Source organism: Cyanistes caeruleus, unplaced genomic scaffold (genome assembly GCF_971803275.1).
Source record: "Cyanistes caeruleus unplaced genomic scaffold, bCyaCae1.hap1.1 HAP1_SCAFFOLD_87, whole genome shotgun sequence".
Lineage (NCBI taxonomy): Eukaryota > Metazoa > Chordata > Aves > Passeriformes > Paridae > Cyanistes > Cyanistes caeruleus.
In genome coordinates this window covers 252,509-272,684 of record NW_028255892.1, presented here as the reverse complement: position 1 = coordinate 272,684, position 20,176 = coordinate 252,509, and the positions used below count along the sequence as shown (strand labels likewise).

At 54.0% G+C, this 20,176-nt stretch overlaps 3 protein-coding genes across 3 annotated transcripts in view; 1 reads left to right on the top strand and 2 right to left on the bottom strand.

The window, feature by feature from the left end:
- LOC147646666 (uncharacterized) overlaps positions 1-20,176 on the top strand; it is a 713,664-nt gene that overhangs the window by 514,523 nt on the left and 178,965 nt on the right. Inside the window, 1 exon segment of the mRNA XM_086873090.1 lies at positions 1,602-2,041. Within this exon segment, the coding sequence (XP_086729216.1) occupies positions 1,602-2,041 (440 nt within the window).
- LOC147646668 (serine/threonine-protein kinase PAK 1-like) overlaps positions 1-20,176 on the bottom strand; it is a 38,509-nt gene that overhangs the window by 18,031 nt on the left and 302 nt on the right. The gene's annotated exons all lie outside the window — the stretch shown is intronic.
- On the bottom strand, positions 11,386-18,785 carry LOC147646669 (serine/threonine-protein kinase PAK 3-like). Its single transcript, XM_086873144.1, has 4 exons — positions 15,357-18,785; positions 13,591-15,148; positions 12,708-12,825; positions 11,386-12,320 (listed from the first exon to the last, which is right to left on the bottom strand). Exons 2-4 carry the CDS (start codon positions 13,710-13,712, stop codon positions 12,159-12,161), a joined length of 402 nt encoding a protein of 133 aa, XP_086729270.1. The 5' UTR covers positions 13,713-15,148; positions 15,357-18,785; the 3' UTR covers positions 11,386-12,158.

The window sequence follows — 20,176 nt, the reverse complement described above, 5'->3', positions numbered from 1 at the left end:
TTCCGACCGCCGGACCTTAGCTGCCCACAGAGGCCATGTGACATTTCCCATGGGGTCTCTCCAGTTGTTGGCAGACACAGCCTCCTTTTCATCCTAATTTTCTTGGCCACATCTCCCTCTCCCTTTCCCCATTGGCTGAAGTACTGGACAGGTACAGACTGCCCAATACCACTTAATATGAACTCTTTTAGCCATAATTTTGTTTAGCTAACAATATTGATGGCTGTGTTAAGTCTTTGTTGTTCTCCTGGAAGTTCATGAATTTAGGAGAAACTTGGCTGAGCAGCAGTCTGTGTCATCACTTAATAACATTTTGTGCAACTGATGGCTCCTCGTGTCACTTCCTTATGTCCACGTCCCTGGCCCTATGTGCAATGAGGTTGAGGGGATCAGTTTGTAAAGAGGCTTTGTTGTTGTTCCTTTGCTGGGGTTGCCCCGTTTTGGGGCCATCCCCCCTGGAGCAGGGTGTCCCCCCTTGGTGCAGGCGCAGGGCTCAGGCAGGGCTGAGCCAATCAGAGCGCGCGGCGCTGATGACTCATCAGTGTCCAGGCAGAGCCGCAGCTGCCAGCGTTCCCCAGCTGGAGCCCAGCTGCGCCCCTCCCCCCCGGGCCTTGGCGCCCCCCTGGAGGGAAATTTGGGGAGGTGGGAGGGGGGAGCGCCAAGGCCGGGCCCCCCGCGCTGTGGTGGCGGGAGCGGCTGCAGTGGGGAGCGAGTGCGGGCGGAAGCGGCCGAGAGCCCAGCGCTGCCCCAGGCCGAGCTGGCCCAGCTGCATCCGTGCCCCTGCGGTGGGATGCTGTGGGACTGGGGGGGAAGAGGGAGGCGGCAGTGGGTGCTGGGCCTGGGGGCAGGAGGAGAAGGGAAGGAGAAGCAGGGTTGAAGAGCAAAATGGTGAAATTATGTACCTGGAGTTTTGCAGAAGGAGGAGGAGGAGTGTGAGGTAGAGCAGGGACTCAGGACGAGGAGGAGTAGGAAGAGAAAGCAGCACCAAGTTCATCCCTAAATCTTCAGCTCCCCCACCCCAGGAATGTTGCCTCCCCACATGCAGCGGGTGACTGGGGAGGGGGATCCACGATTTTCTTGGGGCTGAATCTTGGTGTTTCTAAGCTTTATTGGGCTAAATGTTGGTGCTTTGATTTCTTGTGAGGGCTGAACCTTTCTGTTCTGGAGGGGGTTTTGGCTGAATCTTGTTTGATTAGTTTTTGGAAAACACAATCAGTGTTTTCTTGTTTGGTCTGAATGTTGGTGTTTTAGAGATTCTTACAGACAAAAGATGACCAATTACTTTCTGAGATGAACTTGGGCAAGGAGGAAACCCCAGCCCAAGGCACTCTCTTGTTGTTTATTTTCCCCCAAACAGGAATTTTACGTGACCAAACCATGTCCAGATGGAGCAGGAAGAGGAAAAGCCCTGGAGATGCCGCACAAGGAGGGGCTGCAAACTCAGTCCAGGGAGCTGCAAGGAGGAAAGATCCCCCAAGTGCCAGGAACACGGCCAGAGATCAAGCCGGAGTTCAGAGCTGGGGGTGAAACCTCATGGTGGGGAGAAGCCCCACAAGTGCTTGGAATGTGGGAAGAGCTTCAGCCGGAGCTCCGACCTGAAGAAACACCAGAGGATCCACACTGGGGAAAAGCCCTATGAGTGTGGGAAATGTGGGAAGAGCTTCAGAAGTATCTCTGACCTGATGAAACACCAGGTGATCCACACAGGGGAACGACCCTACACCTGCTTGGAATGTGGGAAGAGCTTTGGGTGGAGCTCTGACTTGAGGAAACACCATCGCATCCACACTGGGGAGAGGCCCTACGAGTGTCCCCAGTGTGGGAAGAGGTTTCAGACCAGCTCCAGTGTCCTCCTACATGAGCGGATTCACACAGATGAGAGGCCCTTCCGCTGCCCCGACTGCGGGATGAGCTTCAACCGCAACTCCACGCTTGTCAGTCACCGGCGCATCCACACTGGGGAGAGGCCCTACGAGTGTCCCCAGTGTGGGAAGAGCTTCTCCAGGAGCTCTCACTTGACCCGACACCAACGGAGGCACCAGTAAGGGAAGCCCTGTGAGTGCCCCGAGTGCGGGAAGAGCTTCATGCGCTGCTCCAGCTCCATTCCCCATGGGAGGATGGGCGTTGGATGATCCCCAGTGACCCCCGTTGGGCAGAGCCCTGGTGATCCGTGGTCCTGGTGATCTGTGTTGGGAAGACACCTGGCTGGGAGGCTCCACATCTTCCTGGCTCGCTGTGGGCACCTGGATGAACACCGGGACAGGAACAACACTGGGACACAGACCAACAATGGGAATTCTTTGTGGGGGGCAGATTTGTTGACTTTCAATCCCAGAAAATCTTTTGCATTCAGTCTTATCTTCTGGTGGCATCAAGGAATACTGGATGGTCTTGGAGGTCTTTTCCAACCTCACTGATTGCACAGTTTTGATTTCCTATTGCCCAAGGGTGTCTTCCACAGCCAAATGGTGATGAAGTGGGGCAAAGATCAAGGTTTTGGAGACAGTGGTGTGGAAACCCCTCCCCCCCTTCTTCCCTCCCACTCAATCACAAGGATGCTCAGCCAGCACAAAGAAATCCTTTTGTTTTGGCCTTGATTTTCTTTTCATTTCTTTTCTTTCCTTTAAAATATCTAATTTTGGGGTAAAGATAAAGACATTGAATTAAGACATGGGTGAGAACATTGAGGGACATAGACATGGTGGGACATGGAGAGTGACATAGACATGGACAGGGACATGACTATGGATGCTAACTCTGAAATAGAGAGCACGGTGCTTGTGGAAATTGCAGGCCACATAGTTTTCTCAGTCTTGCCTGGGAATTCATAAGGAGGAATTAAAACAATCCTCAGAGATAAAGAACAGCCTTGCAGGTGCTGTTTGTCTGTTCCTTGTTTTCTTGCAAGAGAAGGTCGAGGGGTGGTGTACCCCACTGACCAATGATGTTGATGTGGTAGTTTACTAACCAGTAAGAGTTTCTTTTCTGTACTTTTCACGTATCGGTCTATAAAAAAGACCTGAGGTAATAAACCAGAGAGAAATTCTCCTGATCAACTCCCAAGAGAGTCTGTGTCGTTCTTCTCGCCATTCCTAATAGAGCAACAGCTGGTGACCCCAACGTGATGTGCATCTAGTGACCCCCCGAGGGTCAGTGCAGCCAGCGGTCGACGAGCCAGCTGCTTCCCCCACAGAGGGGTAAGTGAGAATCTCCCGGGCTCCCCTGGAGGGGGCTGGTTTTTTTAGACCAACGGGATAGTGGAGCCCTGCCAGTGAGCGGGCTTGGAACGGCTTATCTTGACGAAGCTAGAATTTAAAGTCCCTGGTTAAGCCACTGCGTCTGCATCATTGCATTCGCGGGCTGTCAAGATAGACGGTTCTCACAATGGAGAACTGCAATTGAACTAATGATCAGCTTGTCTTCTCTGCGTGACAAGACACCTTGCCAGGCATGGGACTCGATATTTCTGAAGATGCTATGTGCACTTTGTTCCAGTGAGTAAAAGTGCAAAGTTTTACTGTGACTCTTGATAATGCCTTTAACCTCGAGATTTGGCTGTCAGTGGGAGACCGCCTATGGTCTGAGTTAGCTGCAGGAGATACTGGCGTGTGCAGCTTGGCAGCCACCTGGGGCGTGCTCTTTAAAGCACTGGAGCGGTGCCGGTCTGAGGACAGTGATGCCGGGATAGAAGATTCGGAAGCCAGGGGTGCCTCTTTTGTACACCATGAGAGACTGGGGGGTGAGACCAAGAACCCGTCACCCGCGGAGTTGGGCGCACAAGCCTCGCCAACAGAGAGGCGACACAGGAATGGAGACTGCCCGTCCCCGCCCACGCCTCCGTCTGCGGCGCCTTCACCAGCGCTGCGAGCGCTGCCGCAAGCGGCCGCGGGGGGCCCTTCGTTGTCGATGGTGTTCTTCAGCCCCCCCCCCGCACCCTCTGCGTTCCTTTCTCCTGTGCTGCAAAGGACAGCACGGACGCCCCTGCTGCAGCCTGCCGGCGCGGCAGGGGGAGCAACACCCCCTGTGTCCATCCGAAGGGCCCGCTGGCACGGCGGGGGGAGATCAGCTTTCAGCCCCCCCCGTGTTCAGCCGCGAACCCGTGCATGCGTGAACCTCACCGGGACACCCATCGCAGCAGCCTTCATCAGGGGTGTCCCCTCCGGCCTCCGCACCGCCTCTGCACAACCCCCTGACGGCAGCGACACCGCCCACCACGGCAGAGGCAGGCGTGGTTCCTTCCCTCCATGCCCAGCCCAGTGCGGGGGGCAGACAGGTCCACAAGCAGAGCCAGTGCCCCTGCCGGCTACTGCAACGCAATTGTCACGGCAACCACCACTGGAAACAACAATAACTGGGCAAAAACTTCAGTGAGTAACAGCAGCAACAACTTTACAATGGAGTCAGCTTTACTCAAACCATGCAAACTTCAAACCGCTCAGCAACACGGCTGCAAAACCCGACGAACAACAACGGCAGCCTGAACCTGACGAAACAACCATCTCCACACTGCAGATAGGTTCCCTGTTTACTTCACTGACTGCAGAGATTCAGGAAGCTTTTAACCACAGCCATGTAAACTCTACAAGTCCCTCAGTCATATTTGAGGGGAAAATCCAATGGACAACAAAAAAAAAAAAGGGGGGGGGGAGAATCAAAGCATCGTGAATTGCATTGTTGATTGATCTGTAAAAAGTTTATAGATTTTGCATAGTAGAATTGAGTAGACTGGGTTTGGATCTGGGTGTTCTTGAGTTTTGTCACTTTAGTGTTCTTTAAAACTTCCCTGTTGGTGTATGTTAGTTCACTGAACTAGTCAACCAACAAGTCCTTGCAAAGAAACAATCCTTAAACATCAAAAACGTAAGCCAGAAAATCATTCTAAATCAGTGTCCATTCCAATTTCTATTGAAGGAGACCACTTGTGCTGTGTTTGCTCTCTTTCCTGCAAGGGCCCAGCAGGAGATTACAAACACTGCTTTTTTATTTTAAAACAAAAAGGGGGAATTATGGATGCTAACTCTGAAATAGAGAGCACGGTGCCTGTGGAAATTGCAGGCCACATAGCTTTCTCAGTCTTGCCTGAAAAAGTGGCCTGGGAAATCATGGGGAGGAATTAAAACAATCCTCAGAGATAGAGAACAGCCTTGCAGGTGCTGTTTGTCTGTTCCTTGTTTTCTTGCAAGAGAAGGTCAAGGGGTGGTGTACCCCACTGACCAGTGATGGTGATGTGGTAGTTTACTAGCCAATAAGAGTTTCTTCTCTGTACTTTTCACGTATCGGTCTATAAAAAAGACCTGAGTTAATAAACCAGAGAGAAATTCTCCTGATCAACTCCCAAGAGAGTCTGTGTTGTTCTTCTTGCTGTTCCTAATAGAGCGACACGTGGCCATTCATGGGGACATGGGGGGACACGGGCACAGATGGAGACGTGGGGGACAATGCCAGGGGTGGAAACATGGTGGGGACACAGCCATGGGTGAGGACATGGTGGGCCATGGCTGCTGCCATGGGGAGAACTTGCAGGGGCTGTGGGGGATGCTGGGTTTGAGGGAGTTGAGGGTTCCTGGCAGGGACTTGGGGCTTGCTGAGGGCTTTGGGGAGCCCAGGCCGAGCGGCTGCGGCTGCGCTGGGAGCCCCTGGCGGAGGTTCTGGGGCAGCTGCTCAAGGACCCCCTGGCCTGGAGCCCCAGCCGGGCATTGGGCTCCTGGAAGGGAATGAACGTCCTTGTGCCCAGGAGGGAAATCCCAGCACCCCCAGGGTGTGGGGGGCAGCTGAGAGGCCACAGCAGGGAGGGGAAAGCCAGACAGAGCTGTCCCCCTCCAGAACTGCACCCCAGAAGTTCCCAAAGTCAGGAATTGTTCCCAGGAGAAAGCTGCCAGCATCTGCTTGAATTGAGTGAAAGGGGGGATGGGAGGGGTGGGGTGGTGGATTGGTCGGCAGTGGGGCAGGGGTGGAGGAGCAGGGGCATGGGAGCCCCATATTGGGTTTGGATGAGTCTTGCTCCTCCTTCTTCATCCCACCTCCTTCTCCTCTCCGGCCCTTTTCCTCCATCTCTTCTCCTGTTCCCCCCAGGCCCAGTGCCCACCCTTGGATCCCCATTTTTCCAATTCCTTCACATCCCACAGGAGGAGCCGGGGCAGGCCGGGCTGGGGCAGTGCTGGGCTCTTGGCATGGTCCAGGTACCACCCATGCACCCCCTCCCCAAATTTCCCTGGTCGCTTCAGGGGTCCCAGCCCTTTTTAGGGTTTGCTGGGTGCCATGCTGGAGTTTGGTGTCTCCCAAGGAGTCCCCAGAACAGCGTGACAGATCAGGGGGACACACGGGGGTCCTGATCCAACCTGGGGCAGCATCTGTCCCTGACAGGGTACCCCCATGGGGTCTCCCCAAGTCCCTCCCCAATGCCCCCCATAAATGGGACAGGGGTGAACTGGGAAGCTTTACTGGGAACACTGGGAGCAGCCGGCCGGGGGCAGAGTGACAGCAGGGCTGGGGACACACACAACCCCTCCAAAATCAGCCCAGGGATGGAGCAGGGGGTCCTGGCCGGGCCTGAAGTCACGGGGATGGGCTGTGGCAGCCAGCGGCTCAGGAGCTCTGTGGGCAGAGAAAAGGGGGTGACACTGGGCTGGGGGCCCTGGGGGAGCACACACGTTCCAGGAGAGGGAGAATATGACCCCCAGGACCCCCCCTCACCTTCTTGTGCAGGCAGAAGCTGAGCCCCAGTGCCAGGAAGACGAAGCCCAACATGGAGCCCTCGATCCATATCAGCATCTTCCTGCGGGCAGTGTACAGCAGCATCTCTGGGAAGTCTGCAGGGGTCGGGATCCCCCCTAAAACCTCTCACAGACACCCCAAGCCCTTCCAAGCACCTTTCCACTCTCACCCACCCTACCAGGACCTCTGAAACCTCCTCCCAGTCCCTTCCCAGCCTCCCCAGGATCCACCAAAGCCCCTCCTGTCCCTATCAGGATCCCACAGCCCCCTCCCAGTTGCCCCTCACCACCACAGGAGCCCCAAACCCCCTCCCAGTTCCTTCTCAGCCCCACCAGGACTCATCAGGAACCCTCTCAGTCTCTTCCCAGTGCAATGAACCACATCCCATTCTCTGCTTTCCAATCCCCAATCTCCTTCCAGCCCCTCCAGGCTCACTCAAATCCCTCCCAGTTACACCCAGCACCCCCAAACTCCCTCCCAGTTTCCACCAGGACCCCCAGAACCCCATCCCACCCTCCCCAATAACCTTTAATCCCCTTCTCAGCCATTCTTGGCCCACAAACCCCTCTCCCAGTTTAAATCAGTCTATCTCAAACTCCCTCCCAGTTACTCCCAGTGTCGCTCTATTGGGAACGGTGAGAAGAACAACACAGACTCTCTTGTGAGTTGAACAGGAGAGCTCTTAAGGTTTATTACCTCAGATCTTTTTTTATAGACCGATACATGAAAGTATAGAAAGGTAAAACTTATTGGTCAGTGAACTAACACATCACCATCATTGGTCACTGGGGTACACCACCCCTCGACCTTCTCTTGCAAGAAAACACGAAACTGACAAACAGCACCTGCAAGGCTGTCTTCTGTCTCTGAGGATTGTTTTAATTCCTCCCCATGATTTCCCAGGCCACTTTCTCAGGCAAGACTGAGGAAGTTATGCAGCCTGCTATTCCACAGGCACTGGGCTCCCTACTTTTGCTCATAGTTAACATCCATACTCCCAGCACACCCCAATCCCCCTCCCAGCCCCCCCAGTGCCTCCCCCGCTGCCCCCGGCGCTGTGGGGGCCGGGCCGTGCCCCAGTGCCGGCTCAGGGGGTGCTCCAGGCTGATGTGCTCCACCTGGCAGCTGGAGCTGAGCCCGCATTGCCGGGGGCGGTTTCCAGCAGCACCAGGAGCTGCTGGCTCCAGCTCAAGGGCACCAGCGAGATGGACACGCTGGAGGGCACTGGGAGAGAGTGGGGACACACTGGGATCAGCTGGGTGTGAAATGGTGCCAAGGCTGGTCAGCTCTTCCTCAGCTCCACACTGGGATTGGAACACACCTCAGGAGCAGGATGACCCGAGGTGTGGCTTAGAGCAATGTTCTGCAGCACTTAACAGTTGTCAGACACAGTGTGGAGGCAAGAATGGGGGGAAGGTCTTTTATATTGGGGTTCAGAGAAAGGTTTAACCGCCCAAGGGTCCAGGGACAAAAGACACAGAATACAAGTGTACAGCAATTTATATATGGGGAGGGCCCAGGGGTGGATACAAAACTTCAACCAGTGAGGGATATCCTGGGGAGGGGAATAGGACACATGGACCAATGGGGTGCTGTGGATTAGGGGATTTCCAAAGGGGACGTCCAAGCAGGGGGTTGGCATAAGGCAGGATTGACAGGGAACATTTGGGAACAAGGGGCAGGGTGGACAAGATTGATAGGGAAGATACTGGAAAAAGGGGTTGGGATACAATGATGGGCAGGGCAAGGGAGGAGATAACTTTGGGTTAAACCAACAAAGCAGGGGGGTAACAGCCTGGCTCGGCTGCAGGGGGGTCCCAGGGGGTGAGGATGGGGGGTTTGGGAGGGTTCCAGTCCTGGATACAGGGGTGCACGGGGGTCCTGCTGCAGCGGAATGGGAGTTCAGGGGGATCCCTTCCTCTGTTCTGGGGCTCAAGGGTCCCGGTGCCTGAAAATGGAGGTTCAGGGGGGTTCTGGTGCCCAGGAATGGGGGTTCTGGGAGGTTTCCATTCCCAAGAATGGGGGTTCAGGGGATTCCAGGTTCCAGATAAGGGGGTGCAGGAGATTTTTGGAGCTGGGAAGGGGGTACCGGGGCATCCTGGTGCTCCAAAATGAATGTCCAAGGGAGTCTCTGTGCCAAGGAAGGGGGGTTCACCCAGAAATGGAAGTGCAGGGGTTCCCCATTCCCAGTGTAATAAATGGAATTGATTCGTGCTACTTAAATTGCAACTGTTACTAAAGTTATCATTAGAAACGATCAAGAATCAGTGTTACAAAGCAGATGTACCCCTTTGCAGATGTTACATGTCAAAATTAAGGCACAGGATGTAGTTTAGAAAATAAATGGTCAGTAAAATCAGAAAAAGGAGGAAACTTATGGGAAACATTAATGAATATGTATAAGCATACAGTATATAAGTTTAGCTTGAAGTGCTTTGTTTCGTACATGAGGTGAGGTGAGAAGACCCCCCCCCACACCCCGGTCGGTTTTGCTTATGCCTTAAGCATTTGTAACCACTGGCCAATTATATTCACATATATATATATATATATATATATATATATATATATATATATAAAAATATGTATCTGAATATATCTACTAAATTGTATCTCTTTTTTACTAAATTGTATTCTTTTAATAAATTGTATTCTTTTATTATTTTGTATCCAATTTATTAAGCTATGTTATCAATTAATTAGATTTGATTGTTTGGAAATTTGAAAGTCATTTATAACACTACTATATCAAAAGCAGTTAGAAATGATTACAAACTGTGCTATATCAAAATCGTTCTGATTATAATAATTGGCAAAAGCCAACACATAATAGCGAAGGCCAACAACAACACAGTTATTTATCACAAACACAGGGCAGGTTTTTCCCTTGCATGGAGCACTTGGGCCTTCCCCGGGCCCCTTCTGCCCTCCCGCAGAACCAGAGGCATTTTCCAGCGCACACAGTTTGTAAGCAAGAGCCGGCTGCAGCCCAGAAGGCTCCAAGCGCCTCCTTCCAGGCTGACTCTGCAGATGCCGAGGCTGCTCTGGGCTCTGCCAGGCTCTGCTGGGGCTCAGCTCTGGGCGAGGCTGGGCCCGCTCTCCCCTCGCAGTGCTCCGGGCAGCTGAGTCACAGCGGGAGAAGGACAGGACACCTCAAGGGATTGAGGTTTAACAGAGATTTTATTCAAATAACTGCCATAACAAACAGGCTGTCCTAACTACCCTAACTAACTAACTAACAGTGCTAACTAAGGTTACTAACTACTTTTCCTAACTACTACAACGAAAAGCTCTCGTCAAGGGCTTCATCTCCTCCTGCGCTGCTCCCTCAGTTGCTTTGCTGCAGTGATCAGAGGGGTCAGGCTGGAGAGAGGCTTGGCTGATGACAAAAATGGGTGCTGCCCAAGGGATAAAAAAGAAAGAAATGAACTGTTACTTTCCAGACTCAAGTTGCTCACAGGCTCTGTTGCAAGAGGACAAAGGGGAATGGTTTGAAAGTCAAGAGAGGGAAGCAGGCTCAGATTAGATGTAAAGAAGAATTGCTGTAGCAGGAGAGTGGGGAAACACTGAGAGAGGGAGCCCAGAGATGTGGGAGGTGGCTCCTCCCTGGAAACATCCAGGCTCAGGTCAGGCAGGGCTCTGAGCCACCTGATGTGCTTGAAGATGTCCCCGCTCGTGGCGGGGCACCAGCTCCAGATGAGCTCGACAGGAGCCTGCCAAGCCAAAGCAGGCGAGGATTCTGCTGGCTTTGCGTGTGAAAAGCAGCGGGACTGGAGATGATGGGAGGGGGCCCCACAAGAAAAGCCCTCCCTGGCGCTGCCGTTTCCCCCGCAGCCGCTTGGCATTCACCTGCAGCAGCTCCTGGGCAGAGAAGCGCCGCTCCTCGTCCGGCTCCAGGCTGCACTCGAGGAAGTCCCGCAGCAGAGCCGACAGGCGCCTGGGCTCCTGCAGCTGCGGGCTCCCGTTCTGCCGGATCAGAGCGCGGGCCTGCAGGAAAAGCAAACACAGCGCTCTGACAGCTTCCTCCACACCCACAGGTGCTCACATCCAGCCCGCTTTCTCTGCCCCAGCTCCCCGGGCACTTTCCTCCCTGGCACAGATGCTGCTGCTCACAGCTCATTCTTCTGGGCCAGCCAAAAAACCCAAACCCTGGTGCAGCCACAGCCATTGCAACATCCAAATGATCTTGCCTTCAGAGCCGACTGCATTGGCTGACTTTGTCAGTAGGAACCTCCATCAGAAATAGCCCATTTTGCTTCTCCAAATACAGACACCAGCTTTACAGGCCATTTGCAAGAGTCAGTGTGGTCTGCCTGTGTTATTTCAAGGGATTCTTACATCAAATGCATCTCTGCAGTGCCACTGACACTCAAGTTAAAAGCATTCCTGATGCCCCATGCCAGAAACTGCCAGGCAAGGAACAGCAGGTTTGTGTGGCTGAAAGCTCAGGCTTGGTGTCACAGAGAAAGTAAAAGGAAGGAAAGAAATATGTTAGAGTGTGGGGATGTTAAACAATCATCTTCATGTTTTAGACAAGTTTCCCAGTGAGAAGAGCCAGGGGGAGTTCATCTCACAAAACCTCTTTTAGAAACTCCTCCAGAAATCTTGTTGGGTTTGGGTGTGGGTGTTGGGGTTGGTTTGGGGTTTTCTGCAAGACAACATTAGAGCTGATGCACTTGCTTCATGTATTTGGGTCATCCTCACAAGAGCTGCAACAACTTAAATGCCAAAGCAAATTGTTGCTGGAGACTGCAGAATATTTGTCTGTGTTCAGGCTCAGGTGCTGTGGGAATTCCCTTTGCGATGTGCAGAAACCTCCAGCTGCTCCTCCCAGTGCAGGGTCACCCTGTGCTCACAGGCCTCTGCAAAGCCTGGAGAATTTGCCTCTTACCATGGCCCCCGTTTGCTGGAAGTAAGGAGGTTCTCCTTCCACCATCTCGATGGTCACAATGCCAAAGGACCAGATGTCCACCTTGGGGCCGTAAGGAGAACGGGTCACAACTTCTGGGGCCATCCAGTGAGCAGTGCCCACCATGGAGCTGCACTGGTCCTGCTCAGGGCTGAGCTGAGCGCAGAGGCCAAAATCAGCTGAGGACAGAAACAAGCACTGTCAAAGGCAGCTGCAATGAGGAAACCAAGCACAAAGATTCCCCACTCTCAGTCTGGGAATGCAGTGCTGAATCCAGCTGGAAAAGTGCTCAGGGCTGTAGCCAAGGAAAGATGGAACTGGACCCTTAAAGAAGCCCTCAGCTTTCATGCTTGGCTTTACTGATTTCCTTTGAAGCTTTAGATTGCAACTCCTGTCCCTCTGGGAGGGCCATACCCAGAGCAAAGGCACTCCTGACAGCCTGCTCCTCTCCTGAGCTCTCTGCACGGGGCAGCCGCTCTCAGCTGGCAGCAGGGGCCGGGCAGTGCCACCAGCAGCACTTGTGGGGCTCTGGCCCTCACTGGGAAGCAGCCCCACAGCCGCACCCCGGGAGCGCCGTGCCTGGCCAGGAACACCCACCCAGCTTGACAGAGCCGTCCATTCCCAGAAGGATGTTGGAGCTCTTCAGATCTCGGTGGATCACCCGGATGGAATGGAGGAAATCCAGGCCCTGCAGACACTGAGAGACAACAAGAAACACAAGGGAAAAAATCAGAGGCTGGAATATATCACACAAGAAAGGACAGTTTAGAATTCTGCCAGCAGCAACTTTGCTGTGACAGCCCAGGAGCGCAGTGCAGACAAGCTCCAGGCAAAAGGTTCAAGGCAAAGCTGAGAACAGCAAATCCAAAAAAGCCAGGGAGTACCACAACAGCAGGAAAGAAGACAAGAACAGAGTAGAAATGCAGTGATATTTGCAGGCCGTTCACTTCAGAGGCTCTTTCCTCTCCAGCTCATAAAAACAACAGAGAAACAAAGGCCTGAGCATGGAGCCACTCTGCTCTCACAGCCTCTTTGGAAGGACCACGGTGTCCCAGCCATGGGAAGCACAAGCAGGATCCCTCACCTCCTGACTGACAGCTGCCATCTCTCCTTCAGCCATGCGTGTCTGTCTGACAACGTCCTGCAAAGTTCCTCCATCCATGTATTCCATCACCAGCCAGAGATCTCCATCAACAAGGAAGCTGGAAGAGGAGAACAATGGCACAGAGATGAATGTGCATTGCTCAGTTCCCCCAGGGAAAAGCCCAGAGTGGAGTTTTGTTCCCAGGTCACTTGTCAGTGAGGGCAGAATCAGATGGAGAGACATTCCTGCCAGGCTGCACAGGCCTTGGAATCTGCCCAGTCTAAAGGAGAAGGAGGCACCTGGGAGAAAGGAGAGGCCTTAGATGGCAAGCAGGTGAAAAATGCACTTTAGCAACAGCCCAGCTCAATGTGGAACCACAACACTTGTCCCCAGCTGCTTCAGCATCTGAACTCATCAGTTCCACCATTCCCACTGGAACAAGGCAACACAACTTCCAGAGTTATCCAGGGGAGGAGGCCGTGCAGCACTTGGGGCAAAAGCAGGCAAATGCTTGGAAAACCTTGCACAAAGTCCCTTCAGAAATAGGCAAGGCCATTGAAAAATGGGCAAATGAGGCATTTCTGGAAACAGGAACCTGGTCTTCCTGTCACCTGCAGCAATGGGACAGGGCTGGGAAGAAGAAGCCAAGGAAAATAATTTCTACCAGGGTTTATCAGCACTTGCTGTAAAACACAGCAAATGGGGTCAACTTGAAGAAAAAGGCAAAGCAAAGCAACAAAAGCACATGGAAGGAGTGAAGTGCCAGGCTGTTGTTCTGGGAAGATATGGCCGGGTCAGGCATTTTCAGAACAGGCTACAGACTGGGGATGCCAGGAAAGATGAACGCAGGGCCCGTGTATGGGAGAAGACCTGAAGCACTCACCTGTCCAGAGAGTTGACAATGTTGGGGTTCTTCTTGTCCTTCAGGACCACGACCTCATTCACAGCTCGTTCCCTGTTGTGCCCTCTGAGACTCATTTTCTTGATGGCCACCTGAAGGGACATTGCAGACCTTTAACTGGAGCAGTCTGTGGCAGGAGGCCACAGCAAACACGGAGCGAGTCTTTTTGGAGCGAGCGAGCCGGGCTGTGCCAAACTGCCTTGGGATGGGACACCAGAGCTCAGCAAGTGCCATTCCCACAGCCCATTGCTCTGCTCGCTGGGGCTGTTACAGGACTCATGGCCAGAGACATTTGGCTCTGTAAGCTCTGCAGAAATGCTCCCTCAGCTGTCAGCCTCAAAGCTCTAACAACATTCTCTGCACCTACAGTCTTCTCAAATGGCCTCAACACTCTTAGGATTATTATTCCAACACATTATGCAAGCAGGAGGTAATTCTGTTTCTGTGCACACAGAGCAAAACAGCCGGGAACCCTTTAGCAATTCTATGGCATTTGGCCAGGATTTCAAATGTCCCTGCCCTGTTTGGGATAGCACAACAAAGCAAACGTGCACATCCATTGCTCAGATAATCCCTGTCCCAGCTGCCACTGACACCAGACCCAAACACAGCTGCAGGGTTTAGGAGAGAGCTTTGCTCTGCACATCCATCTTCTCATTTCTCTCCTGTCTCTGTGGGAACAGCTGCAGTAGGACTAAAACCCCAAACTGAGCCCAAGCAGGATCTCTCCTTAATTAGGCCTTGAGGTATCCTGATGGAACTCAGGATGATAAAACTGCTAAATAGTGTTCCTGTCTGAGGTTGGGATGAAGGTAAATTGGGCCTCAGTCTCCAGCAGCTGATGCATTCACACTTTTAGACATGAAGACCAGGCCAGGGTGTCCTGCTCTGACAGACACCGCTGCCCTCCTTGCCTTCCTTTGGGCACTTGAGAAGGACCAAGTCTGTCCCAGCTGTGCTCTGCAGGCTGACCCTGCTCTGCCTTCAGAGGAGCAGCCTGTGCAGGAAAGCTCTGCTGGGCCCCACAGCTCCAGCCACAGCTCCCAGCAGAGGGGAAAGCCCTCGAGAGCTGCCAGACGTGCTGGGCGTGTTGACACTGACCTCTCCTCCCGTGGCCCTGTCGAGTCCTTTGGAAACGGTTCCAAAAGCCCTGGAGACAAAACAGCAGAGAAGAAAGAAGCAGCGCTTTAGGCCCTGGCAGTGAAAGCCAGCCCAGACAGGAGATCTCTGCTGCCTGCAGCGTTCACGAAACACCCGAGTGCATCCACCCTTCAAACAACAGCACAGCAGCCACCAGCCCTCTGCCATGCAAGGTGTGCAAGAGAAAACAGTTATCAATTCTGATCAGCCCTGAGAGGCAGCAGCATCGTACCCCAGTGTCTGAAGGGGTTTGGAGCTCTCCTGACTTCTCACTGGATCCTGCACCAGCAAAATACCTGGGCCCTGCTTGTGCAGAAGTAACTGCCTTGCCCTTACCCTTGGCCAATCTGCTCCAGTTCCAGGTATTTCTCGGCAGGCTCCCCCACGCTCACGGTGTTCCCTGAAAGAAACCAGGTGGAAGATGCTCCCTCTCAGATGAGAGCCAGAATGCAGCCCCACTCCCTGGGGCCGGGAGCCCCTTGCTCTCAGCTGGGGAAGGACAATAAATGACCCTGTGCCATTCAGCTGCAGAGCAACCCTGGGTGCAGCTGATGCTGAGACACACACACAGCACCCTGCTCTGGCACACAGGAACAGAGCAGACGTACTCAGCTGCATCAGGCTCCACTCCCCGCTCCCCTCTGGCTGCAGGGCTGTGCTGCTGTCAGAATGTTCAGCCCAGGATCCTGCAGCACAGGGAGCTTCAGTGTCCTCTTCAGGAGCAGAGGGAGGTTCTCCATCCTCTTCCCAAAGCACAGCATCTTCTCTTTCCTCTTCCCAAAACTCTGCAGCTTCTCTGTCCTCTTCCCAAAAAGCTGCAGGTTCATCATCATCTTTCCAAGCCATGGGACATTCTCTGTCCGCTTCCCATGCTGGAAGATGTTCACCCTCCTCTTCCCAAGCCACAGGATGTCCACCATCCTCGTCCCACACCGGGAGATGTCCACTGTCCTTGTCCCACACCGCGGGAGCCTCGCTGTTGTATTCCCAAACCGCGGAGTGTTCTCCCTCGTCTCCCAGAACAGCGGGAAGTTCACTGCTCTCTTCCTCCTCTTTGGCCTCCTCTTTGCAAGCAGAGGGAGCCAGAGGAGGTGCTGATGCTGCTTTGGTGCCCTGTGGACAGACGGGAGCGTGAGGGACGGGAAGTTCTATCTCAGTTATCACCTTCTTTATCCTCAGCTACACATCCAGCTGCACTAAGCAGAAATAGGGTTCAGAGCTGTTCAAACTAACAATGGGCTAAAGCCGACATTGCCACTTATTGTTGGGAATTCCATATTCCACCATGGCTAAAGCCAGCAAGCAATCTTCTGCTTGCAAAACCAGTCCTACAGCTCTTCAAAAGCTCTTCAGCAGAAACAGAGAAAACTGCCAGGGATCTCTTTGCTGCTGCTGCTGCTGCTGCTGCAAAGACACTGACAGGAACTTTCCTTCAGCCTCCCAGGCTGGCACTCGGCTGCCACACGCCGAGCTCACAACTTGCTGCACAATTCTGAACACCAAAGCTTCCTTTGCCACTCACCGAAGGAGGAGCTGCTGGGGATCCACGCGTGAGGTGCCCTGCAACGGGAGAGGGAACGTGAACCAGATGTTGTTAGGAAAAAACTGCCTGTGGTGGGAAATGAGCAAGGCAAGCCCGAGAGAGCATTTTGCTTTCACAGCATCCCTCCAGGAGCCACAGGCCCTTCACACAGCAAGCAAGAGAGCAGCACAAAATACTGGGCTGTGTCAGCTCTTGGCTGGAGCAGCAAACGGAGGGAGTTCCAGGCTCCGCTGCCACAGACTCCCTGCTTGAGGGAACAGAACCCCCCCAGGCCTCATTGCAAATGCTGTGCACGCCCCGCTGGCTGCAGACACCCCCTTTTTCAGCTGCAGCTTCTGGCAGGAGCTCTCCCAAACCAACCCTGTCCTCATGGCAATTTGGTCACAGAGTCAACTCCGTTCCAGTGGAAGAACAGAAAGCACACAGCAAGCCCAAAGCCACAGAGGCTGCACCGAGGGAAAACCTCAACTTACGTGCCAAGTGGGTTAAAAAATACCCCGAATAAGCCACAGAGAACAGAGTGCCAACTGCAGCAACCACTTGCTGCATCATTTTGGCTGCGCTGCACACGTCTGCAGACTGTACCCCTGCAAGCACAGAAGGACACCCGTCAGGGGCTGGGCTGGCTGCTGAGAATGCCTCGGGCAGGAGGATCCTCTGGCAACGAGCAGGCGCCCAGAGCCGCTCTGGACACTGAGGCCTCCGTGTCCCACAGCAACGGGAACACCACGGGGACGTGGCAGCGTTCCTGTGACACCACAGCAGCCGCTCACGCAAAAACCGCCTGGAAGCTTCTCCTGTGTCACAAAGGAGCACAAAGAATCCTCCCAGGGCACAGCCTATTGCCCAAAGGATCCAAGAGGAACTCTGAAAATGCAGCAAACAAGGACACCCCATAGCCCAGTCTGAGCACTGAGGAGGAACGAGGACAGCACCAAACCAGAGCAAACACGACCTGTAGTCACTGATACTGCTGAATAAAACCAGCAAGGCTTGTTCCATCTGGAATCTTTGTTCTAGTTCTAAAAACAAGCAAGATTCTCCACTGTAAATATACAGAAAGCAGGAACTGGGGAGGAGGTGGGATTAGGAAGGAGGAGGAGCAGGAGGAGGGAGAAAGGAAAAGGAGGAGCAGGAACAGGAATAGAAGGAGAAGCTGGAGGTTCCAGTGCCCTCTGTGTCCGCAGCACCCCCGGCCACGGGCCCATCGCCCCCACTTCATCCTGCAGGTGAGCAGGGAGGGGGAGCTGGTCCCAAATCTGTCAGGGGGTCCCTGAGAGGGTCTTTTTATTGGAGTGTGTTTGGAACTTGCAGATTGTGGAATTGAGCCCCAAATATTGTCTGGTGTCCCTGGGAGGTTTTTATCCTCTGTGTGTGTAGGTTTGGATCTTGCAGGACCCCAAAGCTGAGCCCCTTGGGGGATCTTTGGGGTCCACGTGGCCATTGCCCAGTATTGGCTGGGGAGGACATTGGTCCTGGGGACCCCTGGGAGAGCAGAGGAGAGGAACCCCTGGGACCCCCAGAATGGGGAGAGCAGAGAGGGGCGATCCCGGAGCTGGGGGACCCTGGCAGCTTGGAGAGGTGGGAGCCTGGAGAGGAGAGACTCCTGGGATTCCTGGGATCTCAAAGCAGAGATCAGGGGAGAAGGGACCCCATGGACCCCCAAAAGCCTCTGGATCATCGCTAAGGAGGACCCCAGAGGAGGGGGAACCCCTGGAGCCCTTGGACCCCCATCATCCCAGGGAACTGAAACTTCTGGGAGACCAAATAGGAAAGACAAGAGATGGGGAAATCCTGGGAGACTTTTTTTGAGGCTGAATATTGATATTTTGGAGATTATCATGGACACAAGACTCCTGCTGAGCTCTAGACATGGACTTGGGCAGGAAGAGCCTCTACTCCAAGGCACTCCCACTTTGTTTACCCCCAAATCAGGATTTGTCATTCCCAAGCCATGGCCAGATGGAGGAAGAGGAGGAAAATCCCCAGAGATCCTGCATGAGGAGGGGCTGCAATCCCAGCCCAGGGAGCTGCAAGGAGGAAAGATCCCCCCTGTGCCAGGAAGGCATCTGGAGATCCTGCCGGAGCTCAGAGCTGGGGGAGAGAGCTCATGGCAGGGAGAAGCCCCACAAATGCTTGGAATGTGGGAAGAGCTTCAGCTGGAGCTTCAAGCTGAGGGAACACCAGAGGATCCACCCTGGGAAATGGCTCTGGGAGTGTGGGGAGTGTGGGAAGGGCTTCAAGAATAGCTCCCATCTGATCTGGCACCAGGTGATTCACACTGGGGAGAGCCCCTAGGAGTGTGGGGAGTGTGGGAAGAGGTTCAGGAAGATCTCTCTCCTGATTAACCACTGTAGGATCCACACAGGGGAAAAGCCTGGAAAGTGCTTGGAATGTGGGAAGAGCTTCAGTCGCAGCTCCCACCTGATCTGGCACCAGAACATCCACACAGGAGAATGCCCCAGCGAGTGTGGGGAATGTGGGGAGAGCTTCATTGAGATGTCCAATCTGATTTGTCACCAGAAGATCCACACAGGGGAAAAGCCCTACACGTGTGGGGAGTGTGGAAAGGGCTTCAGCTGGAGCTGCAAACTCGGAGCACACCAGTGCATCCTGAGTGTGGGAAGAGATTTCCAAGGAGCTCAAGTCTCATCAAACATCAGTGGATTCACACAGAGGAGAGGCCCTTCCACTGCCCTGACTGTGGGAAGGGCTTCACAAAACTGCACCCTCATCAGGCACCGGCACATCCACACTGGGGAGAGGCCCTATGAGTGTCCCCAGTGTGGGAAGAGCTTCTCACAGAGCTCAACCTTGACCAAACAGATCTTCCTGACTCCCCGTGGGCACTTGGGTAAACACAAAGGCAGGAATATCCATCAGAACACAGAGCAACAATGGGAATTGCAGATTGACTGCCCCTGGAGATTCACTGGGATGCAGAGATACACCCAAAGCCCCTGGAGAAGCCCATGCCAGAGCAGGGGAATGCCTGAGATGAGGCTGTGACCCCAGGGGACACCTGTGGACAGAGGGGTCCCTGCTGGAGCCGCCTGTCCTGGAAGGACTGACCCCGTGGCAGAATGACCCACGCTGCAGCACTGTGAGGGGGCTGCTCCCATGGAATGGACTCAGGTTGGAGAAGTTCCTGGAGACCTCTCTGGTGGGAGAGATCCCAGAGTGCAGCAGGGGAATGACTCCTGTCCCTGAACAGCAGGAAAAGCCCTGGGAGATGAACTGACCATGCCTCCATTCCCTGTATCCCTGCACTGCCAGGTTAGGATGCAGAGCTGGAAGGAGGGAGGGGTGGAAGGAAGGTGCTTTTAAGGGTCTTCTTATTCTCCTGCTCTGAGCTTATTGGCAATAAATTCAAGTCAAATCTCCTGTTTTATCCATGACTTCATTTGATGAGGAAATGCTCCCGGGTCCTTAACTCATGAACCCTTGGTTAAATTTTCTCTCCCTGTGTGGCTGTGGAGGGCAGTGAGAGAGCAGCTGTGGTGGGTGCCTGGACTCGGGCCAGCATCACCCCACAGCAGTGGGACATGTCCTTGTGTGGCCCTGTGCTATGGTGCTACAGGTGCTGTTGCTTTTGTCTCCCTTATGATTTTATCTTTTGCGTTAAATGCTCGTGAAGTGCCCCCGGTGACCCTCGTATTCCCTCGGCTCCGGTATCCCCGTCCCTTCCCCTGCTCCCCGTCCCACGTTCCATCCCGGCTGGCGGAGCCTTGGAGCTGCCGTGGGGGCCGTGGGGCTGCCCCGGGGGCTGCGCCCCGAGCCGGGGCCCCTTCCCAGTGCTCCCAGTGTGCCGATCCAGCCTGGAGCAGCCAGCGAGGGCTTCAGCTGGGACGGCAGAGAGGCGCTGCTGGGGGGTCCCGGTTCACT

Bases quoted from the DNA above. Each gene is read 5' to 3' on its own strand.
- LOC147646669 (XM_086873144.1), bottom strand. From the start codon at position 13,712: ATGTCCCTTCAGGTGGCCATCAAGAAAATGAGTCTCAGAGGGCACAAC. The intron at 12,826-13,590 runs GTGAGTGCTTCA...CTCCTCTTCCAG, and splicing joins ATTGTCAACTCTCTGGACAG to CTTCCTTGTTGATGGAGATC. The intron at 12,321-12,707 runs GTGAGGGATCCT...GTTGTCTCTCAG, and splicing joins TGGCAGCTGTCAGTCAGGAG to TGTCTGCAGGGCCTGGATTT.